At 41.4% G+C, this 11,134-nt stretch overlaps 1 protein-coding gene and 1 pseudogene across 1 annotated transcript; one reads left to right on the top strand and one right to left on the bottom strand.

The window, feature by feature from the left end:
• LOC124439007 lies at positions 1–815 on the top strand (annotated as a pseudogene).
• A 649-nt stretch (positions 816–1,464) lies between these two features.
• Positions 1,465–2,402, bottom strand: LOC124439000. The gene is made up of 2 exons (XM_046989196.1): positions 1,961–2,402; positions 1,465–1,774 (listed from the first exon to the last, which is right to left on the bottom strand). The coding sequence occupies exons 1-2, from the start codon at positions 2,158–2,160 to the stop codon at positions 1,465–1,467; spliced, it is 510 nt and encodes a 169-aa protein (XP_046845152.1). The 5' UTR covers positions 2,161–2,402.
• Positions 2,403–11,134: the final 8,732 nt, after the last annotated feature.

The following is an 11,134-nucleotide window of genomic DNA, read 5'->3' as shown; positions in this document are numbered from 1 at the left end:
GACGAACTAAACGAATTCTGTGACAATGGTCAACTGTTGTGTTCCGGGTTGTACAAATTACTCGTCGAAGTCAAAATCTTCAGGTGTTAGTTTCCACCTTATTCCGAAAGACCCCTCACGTCAAAAGGCATGGATTGCTAGAATACGGAGAGAGACATGTTTCGATTGCCAGTGCTATGAAAAACAAACACCCTCATATTGATCACCAATATGATGTGTGGCATTTGTCTAAATCTGTCACAAAAAAACTAACAAAGAAGGCTAACATTAAGGGAAATGATGACTTGACCCATTGGATTAAGTCCATTTCTAATCATCTTTGGTGGTGCTCTGCAAGTTGTAACAAGAATGCAGAAGAATTGGTGGAAAAATGGAAGTCTGTCCTTAACCACATTTCCAACAAGCATTTCTGGAAGGGGAACACATATTCTCATCAATGTTGCCTCCAACAATTAACAGAAAAAGAAACAAAGCAGAAGAAGTGATTATCTCCTACTTCACAAGCATATATCGCTGCAGAGAAGGTGATATTTGACAAGAGGCTTCTAAAAGACCTGCGGAAGCTATCTGAGTTTTGTCACACAGGAGAGTTGGAGGTTTACCTTTCCCTTTTACTGAAATATTGCCCAAAGCGAGAGCATTTTTCATTTCCTGGGATGGTAGCCCACACTCAGTTAGCAGCATTAGATCACAACAACAATATTAAACGTGATAAAGCAGTCATTAAGTCAGGGACAAACAAAGGGCAAGACCGTTACAAAATGATTTTTGCTAAAATACAGAAGCAATGGGTTGTAAAAGCAATGAAAGAAAAGAAAGAGTACCAGTACATTGATAAACTACTTGCGGAGGTTGTGAATGCATGCAAAACTGAGAAGATTGAACTTGTACATCATGGCGAGAATCTTCCAAAGAACATTTCTAAATCATGTCCACCCAGGAAAGAAGTACTTGTAAAGGAACATCAGTTTAGATTTGCATAAAATGTCAGTGGTGATGTTAGCTATGGCAATAGGTTTTGCCATACCCATATAATATGACGTTGAATCAGTGAAGACAACTTTTGTACTACTTAAAAAATGTTCATTCTTAAATATTAACATAGCAAAACCTTTTGCTATAGCTAGTTTCACCACTGCATTACACAAACTATTCATGTAATTAATTATAGTTATATTATAACCAGTGTAATAGCCAAGCCACATTTATAAACATTTCTTTGTAAATCTGTTTTTTTTGTAATAAATTAATAATAATAAATGTGCATAGCATGACCTATAAATGAGCTGGCTACGCCACTTTAATATTGACATACAAAGTAATTGTAATGGGTATACCTATATCATAATAAAATACTTCATTCATCAACATAGTGAAAGCCTTCAAATTGAAATTCCTCTGCAAGGCCAGGTGGAGGAAATGTTTCTCTAATGCGAGTAACTGCACATGATGGCAAGATGACTCTCACTTCTCTACCCAAGACACCCCAGCCCCATCTTGCCAACTGTCTATATGCAATATGGCGGTACAGTTTGTCTTCGGCCCATCATATGCTACCTCATATTGCTGCTTGTACTGGTACCAAGCTGTTTGTAAAACCCACCTGTTAAGACAAACAGGCTCAACACCAGGATGTTGTGTAATGCACAAAGGGACTTCGGTGGTCTCATTCGTTTCTACTGCCTCTAAATTTTTGTCACAAATATTGGAAATCTCTTTACAGCATAAACATTCCTCGTTATTATCCATTATTTGGCAGTTACCACATTGACACCTGAATATGTTAAAAGAAAGGATCTTGAAAAGTAAATGTCAAAACTTCAATAAAATTGTATCTTACAATAAAAACTTTAAAATCTAAAGTATTATGTGTGTGTGGACGTGGTCAACTTCAAAAACTGAAAACGTACTTTTGAGATAGAAACAATGGTCTAGAATAATATAACATTTTACTACCCACCATTCAAGATTGTCGCGCCGAGATTCATCGTCAATATACAAAAATTCCTGTTCTTCGTTATCCTCAAACTGGTGAGCTTCTTCGTGTTCATCAGCCGGCCATTCGGGCTCATACTGATATGGCCGAATATTGTTTGTTGGATTGTCTTCCATTTCACTATCGATTGGTGAATTAGGTCGAGGTTCTTCCAAAAAAGCCATTATAAGCGATTGTTTTGTTTTTGTGCTAGGCTGTGGGTTATTATTTTACTTTGTTGTAAACTCAACTTCAAATCGGTTTGACGATATGACGTCACAATAATTTCCGCTGACGCTTTCTGTGCCCACGCTGCTAAGCCTCAAAACAGCTCAAATAGCGCACTTGAAGACGCGATTTTGTCAAAAATAAAATAGCTGATGTAAAAATTTCAAAATATAGTAACCTTTGCATAAAAATGGAACTTTTAAGACCAACATTATTTTTGGGTGGAGTTCCCCTTTAAAATTTTTAAAAATTGTTTAGACACATTAGTGCAACGTTCAGTCTAAATTTGAGCGAAATCGCTCATCACACGCAAACGTTATGAAAATTAAAAAAAAATGTTCCAGAAAAGTTATAACAATATATATAAGGATACTAATGGAAGATGGTGAATTCATTAAAGTCTATATAAGTAAGTCTGCACTCCACTACGGTGCAGGCTTGCCCATGAAGAATTTATCTATTGGTCTTTAGTAATAACTGGCAGCCAAGCATTCATAGCGACGTTACTTTTTGATTCTTCGATGTCGGCTCTTCCTATCATTGCGAAGCAGAATTCGCCAAGCGTCGGATTGTTCACCCGCCAATAGGGAACGTGAGCTGGGTTAATACCGTCGTGAGACAGGTTAGTTTTACCCTACTATTGAAGTGTTGTTGCAATAGTAATTCTGCTCAGTACGAGAGGAACCGCAGATTCAGACAATTGGCACTTGCCTGAAAAAACAATGGTGCGAAGCTACCATCTGTTGGATTATGATTGAACGCCTCTAAATCAGAATCCGTGCTAGAACGCAACGATTCCTTTCTCTGGACGACTTAAGCGAACTAGAATAGAGATGCTTGTCATCTCCTGCGTCACAATGTGCCTACGGTGCGGACTATGCACCAAAGCCCTGCATTGATCAAAATCTAAATTTTCCAGAGCTAAATCCTTTGCAGACGACTGAAATAAGAACGGGGTTGTGTAAGCAGTAGAGTAGCCTTGTGCTACGATCTGCTAAGATTAAGCCCTTGTTCTTAGATTTGTTACTTTTTTAAATTGTTGAACATCCTTGTTTGCAAGTTGGGAATGATAGTTGGCCTTTTTAATAACATAGGTAGGTCTTGTGTTGTTTACCTATTAAGTTCTCAAGTGTGTTGGGTAAAGGGAACTGTGTTATCTTCCAAGTATAAGGTGGCCATGATAGCACCTGCTGAAAAATGAAGTGTTATGTAGTTGTTACAAATCAACATGCCCTTTGTAACCAGGACACATGTTTGACCATGATAAAATCTTCAAAATAAATCATATTATTATGTGTATGACATGTAAACATACATAACTTGGAACACAGGATGTACGGTTATACATTGTATTGACTTTTTGTACAATCAGCAGAGTGCTCAAATCTAAAAGACAAGCTTTTCCATAATGCAAAAATGGTAAACGCCATAATATGAGAGCCTGTACAAATACCAAGAGTGCTCAAACTGCACATGCACAGTGTGATGATATGTACATCGGCATTGTGTTAAACAGTGATAGAACCTTCTCATAAGAATGATGTTTGAGTGCTATTGCTGCATTCTGAATGATTTATGCAACCAGCTAATATCCTTAGCTGATCAACTGACATTACGTTTAAAACACATAATTTCAGATTTTTTGTTAGACAAAATCTATATGTCATGGTTAACCACAGACACCTCTCTAAGAGGAGAAAATTGAGTAACGGTGACTATCAGAAGGCCTCTCCGAGAGTGGAAAAATGAGTCACGGTGACCATCAGAAGGCCTCTCCGAAAAGGGATAAATGAGTCATGGTGACCATCAGAAAGCCTCTCTGAGAGGGAGAAATAAGTCACGGTGACCATCAGAAGACCTCTCCGAGAGGGGAAAAATGAGTCACGGTGAAAATCAGGAGGCCTCTCTGAGAGGGAGAAATTAGTCACAGAGACCATCAGAAGGCCTCTCTGAGAGGGGAGAAATGAGTCACGGAGTCCATCAGAATTCCTATCGGAAAGGGGAAAAATGAGTCACGGTGACCTTTCTGTTTCTATCCCTCCAAGACTCCTCTATCCCTCGAAAAGTCCCGACTTTTGCGGAAGGGATGTATTTATTAGATTAAAAACGAATGCGGCTTCACGGCCGAACAACCCATTGGTGATTCATGGTAACTATTCGAATCGCATGGCCTTTTAACTTTGTGCCGGCGATGTTTCATTCAAATTTCTGCCCTATCAACTGTCGATGGTAAGGTAGTGGCTTACCATGGTTGCAACGGGTGACGGAGAATTGGGGTTCGATTCCGGAGAGTGAGCCTGAGAAACGGCTACCACATCCAAGGAAGGCAGCAGGCGCGCAAATTACCCAATCCTGACGTGGGGAGGTAGTGACAAAAATAACAATACAGGGCTTTTTCGTAGTCTTGTAATTGGAATGAGTACAATTTAAATCTCTTAACGACGACAAATTGGAGGGCAAGTCTGGTGACAGCAGCCGCGGTAATTCCAGCTCCAATAGCGTATTGTAAAGTTGTTGCAGTTAAAAAGCTCGTAGTTGGAATTCGGGCTCGACGACGACGGTCTGCCGCAAGGTATGCTACTGTCGGCGTTGGCCTTCTTCGCGCAGACTTCGCATGCTCTTAACTGAGTTTGTGTTGGATACGCGACGTTTACTTTGAAAAATTAGAGTGTTCAAAGCAGGCTTTGCTTGAATACATAAGCATGGAATAATGGAATAGGACTTTGTTTCTATTTTCCGTTGGTTTCTGGAACCGAAATAATTATTAATAGGGACAGTTGGGGGCATTCGTATTTCGTTGTCAGAGGTGAAATTCTTGTATTTACGAAGGACGAACTAATGCGAAAGCATTTGCCAAGACTGTTTTCATTAATCAAGAACGAAAGTTATAGGATCGAAGACGATCAGATACCGTCCTAGTTCTAACCATAAACGATGCCGACTAGGGATCAGCGAGTGTTATTTGATGACCTCGTTGGCACCTTATGGGAAACCAAAGTCTTTGGGTTCCGGGGGAAGTATGGTTGCAAAGCTGAAACATAAAGGAATTGACGGAAGGGCACCACCAGGAGTGGAGCCTGTGACTTAATTTAACTCAACACGGGAAAACTCACCAGGTCCAGACATAGTAAGGATTGAGAGATTGAGAGCTCTTTCTTGATTCTATGGGTGGTGGTGCATGGCCATTCCTAGTTGGTGGAGTGATTTGCCTGGATAATTCCGTTAACGAACGAGACCTTGATCTGCTAAATAGTCAGACGATTCACGAATCGCTCTCGACTTCTTAGAGGGACTGTTGCGTGTTTAACCAAAGTCAGGAAGGCAATAACAGGTCTGTGATGCCCTTAGATGTCCTGGGCCGCATGCGCGCTACACTGACGATGGCAACGAGTTGCTCCGAAACGCGACGTTTACTTTGAAAAAATTAGAGTGTTCAAAGCAGGCTTTTGCTTGAATACATAAGCATGGAATAATGGAATAGGACTTTGGTTCTATTTTCCGTTGGTTTCTGGAACCAAGTAATGATTAATAGGGACAGTTGGGGCATTATTTCGTTGTCAGAGGTGAAATTCTTGGATTTACGAAAGACGAACTAATGCAAAGCATTTGCCAAGAATGTTTTCATTAATCAAGAACGAAAGTTAGAGGATCGAAGACGATCAGATACCGTCCTAGACGATGGCAACGAGTTGCTCCTTCACCGAAAGGTGTGGGTAATCTTTTGAATCATCGTCGTGCTGGGGATAGATCATTGTAATTCTTGATATTGAACGAGGAATTCCTAGTAAGCGCGAGTCATCAGCTCGCGTTGATTATGCCCTGCCCTTTGTACACACCCCCGTCGCTACTACCGATTGTATGTTTTAGTGAGGCCTCTGGATATCCGAGTTAAGGTGCCAAAGTCGACGCTCATCAGATCCCACAAAAGGTGTTAGTTGATATGGACAGCAGGACGGTGGCCATGGAAGTCGGAATCTGCTAAGGGTGTGTAACAACTCACCTGCAGAATCAACTAGCCCTGAAAATGGATGGCGCTCAAGCGTCGCACCTATACTCGGCCATCAAAGCAAGTGCGATCTTTTGACGAGTAGGAGGGCGCAGTGGTCGTGACGCAGCCTTTGGCGCAAGCCAGGGTGAAATGGCCACTGGTGCAGATCTTGGTGGTAGTAGCAAATATTCAAATGAGAACTTTGAAGACTGAAGTGGAGAAAGGTTCCATGTGAACAGCAGTTGGACATGGGTTAGTCGATCCTAAGGGATAGGGAAATTCCGTTACAAAGCGTCCCATTTGTGAACGGGCTATCGAAAGGGAATCGGGTTAATATTCCCGAACCACAACAGGGATACTGCCACCTAGTGGCACAAGCGGCAACGCAAGCGAACTCGGAAACGTCGGCGAGAGCCCGGGGAAGAGTTCTCTTTTCTGGACACGTTACCCTGAAATCGGTTTAGCCGGAGATAGGGTTTCACGTCTGGTAAAGCCCCACACTTCTTGTGGGGTCCGGTGCTTTGATGGCCCTTGAAAATCCGAGGAGTGGTTCATTTTCTTCTCTGGTCGTCATAACCGCAGAAGGTCTCCAAGGTGAGCAGCCTCTAGTTGATAGAACAATGTAGGTAAGGGAAGTCGGCAAAATAGATCTGTAACTTCGAGAAAAGGATTGGCTCTAAGAGTTGGGTCTGTCGGGATGGGACTTGAAGCATGTGGACTCGGCGTGGGCTGACGGAGATGCGTGGCTTGCTACGTGACTAAGTCGGACTGCGAAGTGACTTCGTGTGGATTATATCAGCTGTGACCTTCAGGTCGTTTCGGCAGGCAATTAACAGCCAACTTAGAACTGGAACGGACAAGGGGAATCCGACTGATTAATTAAAACAAAGCATTGCGATGGCTAGTGATTGGTGTTGACGCAATGTCATTTCTGCCCAGTGCTCTGGATGTCAAAGTGAAGTAATTCATCCAAGCACGGGGAAACGGCGGGAGTAACTATGACTCTCTTGCAGTCATAGACTTGGCAATTTCTTCCTTGGATAACCACCTGGGGTTCTAGTTTGGCAATATTCGATTTAACAACTTCGGATATGCCGATGACATCGTGCTACTTTGTGAGACTCGGAATGGCCTCCGGAAACAACTGGGGAGGTTGGAGTCTCATCTTGCAGCAGGTGGACTCATCATCAGTGCTGAGAATGAGGGAAAATCTGCCTCTCTCAGCATTGTTATTTATGGGAAAGCCAAGCGATGGGTCGTAGATCGAACTCCTTTCCTGGCGACCAACAGCAGGCTTATTCCATCAGACTGCAACGGGGGAGTACAGATATTTGGGTATAATGTTGAGTGCAAGTGGAGCAAGACTCCGAAAAGACTTGAGATCCGACCTGGTGGGGGACTTAATAACATCACTGAAGCTCAGCTGAAACCCCACCAGCGGTTAAAGATTTTAAAACTGTTCCTGTTACCCAGGTATTTGCACGAACTCGTGTTGGCACCAGTAGGCGATGGGTGGTTAAAGTGGCTCGATACCACCATTAGAGCCAATGTACGCCAATGGTTGAAATTTGCCAGGTAACACTCCAGTGGCTTTCTTCCATGCGGGTATTGCTGATGGTGGCCTTGGTGCCTCTTCATTGCGATATACCATCCCTGTAATGAAGAGGAGGCGACTTGACAACCATGTCACAAGCCCTGTTTGGCTCATTTTTTCAAAATTGATGAGTCAAACTGCCAATACCACTGGCTGGGCACTTGGTGACCGACAAGCAGTCCTTGCTTAATGCTTGGGCTGCTGTGTTGCACACCAAGGTGGATGGGAGAGGTTTGTTGGAGGCACTGGCATGCCCGCGGGGAAGTCGCTGGGTAAGTAGTCCCCCCCGTATTTCTGGGGCCAACTTCATGGCTGCGATCAAGGCTAGAGGTGGGCTCCTCTCAAGCAAATCACGCAATTCGCGTGGCAGACCTGGTGGGGATAGGCTATGTGATGCATGCATGTGCCTGGAGACGACTCAGCACATAATTAAAGTATGTGCGAGAACCAGCGGTCCTAGGATTGTTAGGCATGATAGGGTTGTTCAGTTCGTCTCGGCTGCGGCTGAGCGAGCTGGCTTCTCTGTCATGGTTGAACCTAGGATTGTTGGGTGTACTCTGGGCGTAAGGAAGCCTGACCTTGTCCTTTGGGATAGGGAAGGGCTTTCATTGCTGACCAGGTCGGAGGAGTTAAAGCACATCGTGATAAGGTCGCCAATTATGACCAGCCGGAGATTCGGGAATGGGTGCACCAGGCAACTGGGGTATCCAATATATCCTTTTCTGCGGTTGCCGCCAATTGGCGGGGTGTGCTGTCGCCTCTCAGTGCAGACTTTCTGAAGTCTGTTCTGAAATTGCCCAATTCGAGTCTTTCACTTCTTTCCCAAAGGATATGTGACGAAACATCTCGGATACACAGGTTCTTCCACAGTTCCACAATGAGGGAAAGTGATAGGTAGAGTGGCATCGAAGGAATATTTAATGTGTTGGCCGGCATTACGGGCCAAATGCTTCAGTTATTTTAATTAGGTATATTAAATTTTTTTTACTCTAGGATAGGTTTATTATTTTTTGTTTTGCAGTCTTGCAGTCCTAGTTTGCTCTCATTCTGCTGGTTTTTGTGGTTCGGCTGGCAGTAAGGGGATTACTGAGGTTACATTACTGTTTATTTTAATTCTTATTATTTTTTTGGGCATTTGGGCGATCCATGGAAGAGACTTAAAATGGTAGATGGTTAAAGGAGGCGGAGTTGATTTACCGACCTCGCCACTCAGGGTTGAATAGTATCTATTACCACTGGGTGGAGACTCATTTAAAACAACATCGGTAAAGGAGGCGGAATAATGGCTGCCCTCGCCAATTATTTGGTAATAGGCACAAGGTTATGGAGCGGTGTGCATAAAGGTTGTGGCAGCCTCTGTCAAAAGAAAGTGAATATAATTGATGGTGTGACCTTGGTCACAAAATTACATCACTTTGATGAGTGAGTTACCATCTAATAAATAAAGGCAGAAAGTAAATGCAGAGTGCTAGACCTGGAAGACCAGCCACCGATTTCCTTTAAAACCAGCCTCCCATTAATTGGAAACTCATGGGTAATTTAATTTGACATCTACGGAAGAGGGAAGGATCGCAAAATATGATAAACTAGAAATTATAAAAAAAATAGTTGAAGTGAAATAATAAGAAAAAAAACAAATAGCCAAATGCCTCGTCATCTAATTAGTGACGCGCATCAATGGATTAACGAGATTCCCACTGTCCCTATCTACTATCTAGCGAAACAACAGCCAAGGGAAGGGCTTGGCAACAACAGCGGGAAAGAAGACCCTCTTGAGCTGGACTCTAGTCTGACTCTGTGAAAGAACATGAGAGGTGTAGAATAAGTTGTAGGAGCAATCCGTCGGTGAAATACCACTACTCTTATCCTTCTTTGACTCATTCGGTGAAGCGGAGCTGGACATCAAGTCCACTTTTTGGTATTAAGATCGCTCTTCTGCGGTCGATCCGAGCCGAAGACACTGTCAGGTTGGGAGTTTGGCTGGGGCGGCACGACTGTCAAATGATAACGCAGGTGTCCTAAGGTGAGCTCAATGAGAACGGAAATCTCATGTAGAATGAAAGGGTAAAAGCTCACTTGATTTTGATTTTCAGTATGAATACCAACTGTGAAAGCATGGCCTATCGATCCCTTAGTCTTTATGAGTTTAAAGCTATGGGTGTCAGAAAAGTTACCACAGGGATAACAAATGTCTTTACATGTGATTTAGAATTTCCCAACCCTCCCACCCTAAATAATTACTCAACCTTCTTGTTTTAGCTGATATATTACAGTTTCTTGCTTTAAGTTTGTCTTTAATTTCTGGATGTTTGAAAATAACTTTTGAATATTGAATGTGCTAACACGAAGCAGATAGTATTTTCTTTTTATTCTATAACAAAACGTGTTTACAATTTTTTTTGTATTTTTTTGCATAAATTTTCTGCAACGGACTTTTAATATATTTTTTTGAATTGTTTTCTTTGTTAAAACTAATGAAATTTTATTGTACTGAACAAAAACATCGTATATCGTTTTCCCCTCATTCATTGTTTGTCTTTGTTTTCTATATAACTTATTTTCACTTTCTCTATACATTGATATATTCGTCACCACGTATCATATATAAAGTAACAAAACTTAATTCACATTTTTTTATTTTTTTTGTTTTCATTGTTTTTTTTATTTTTTTGGGTTTTTTTTATTAATTTTTTTGCATATTTAAAACTATATATACATAGTAACTTTGAAAAATCCTGAAAATTATTGGCTTTACAAAGCGCTTCCTTTTTTTGGCATTTTATTTTTTTTTAAAAAAACGAACCACTTCTAAAATTTATTGTTTTTTTGGTTCTTCTACTGAAGGCTCCTCCACTTTTTTAATTTTTAGCTTTATGAATGTGAGAAGATGTTTGTGATTTTCGCTGTTTTCTCTTCTTACCTTTTATGACTAATTCCTCTTTAGACTCGGAGGAAAGATTTGTCGATGACTCGCTCTCGAACATCTTTGCCATTTCTTTGAGATTCCTTTTCAATGGTTCTTTTGACGACGTTTCATCCTTCTTTGTGAAGTCAGAAAGAAAAAAATTTTTCATGTCTTGTGCTGTACCAGTAGACGTGAATTTTGAACCTTCTGGTGATTTACTATCTATTACACCAGCATACCTAGATGGATTACGCAACAGTGATGATGCAATCAAGTAGTTTGCTGAAATAGCAAATATTGCACCTGACATTTTAAAAGCATTCTTCATTAAAGTGTCTTAAATCTTCGCTTCCTACCAAATGTTTAACCACTTTCTTTTCATCATTATGATTAGGTGCATTTCTGCCTTTTTTGTTTAGTTTGTCCATGGAATCCAATAATCCA

This window comes from Xenia sp. Carnegie-2017, unplaced genomic scaffold (assembly GCF_021976095.1).
Source record: "Xenia sp. Carnegie-2017 unplaced genomic scaffold, XeniaSp_v1 HiC_scaffold_1, whole genome shotgun sequence".
NCBI lineage: Eukaryota > Metazoa > Cnidaria > Anthozoa > Malacalcyonacea > Xeniidae > Xenia > Xenia sp. Carnegie-2017.
The sequence above is the reverse complement of the archived record's forward strand: the minus strand, read 5'-3'. Positions and strand labels throughout refer to the sequence as shown.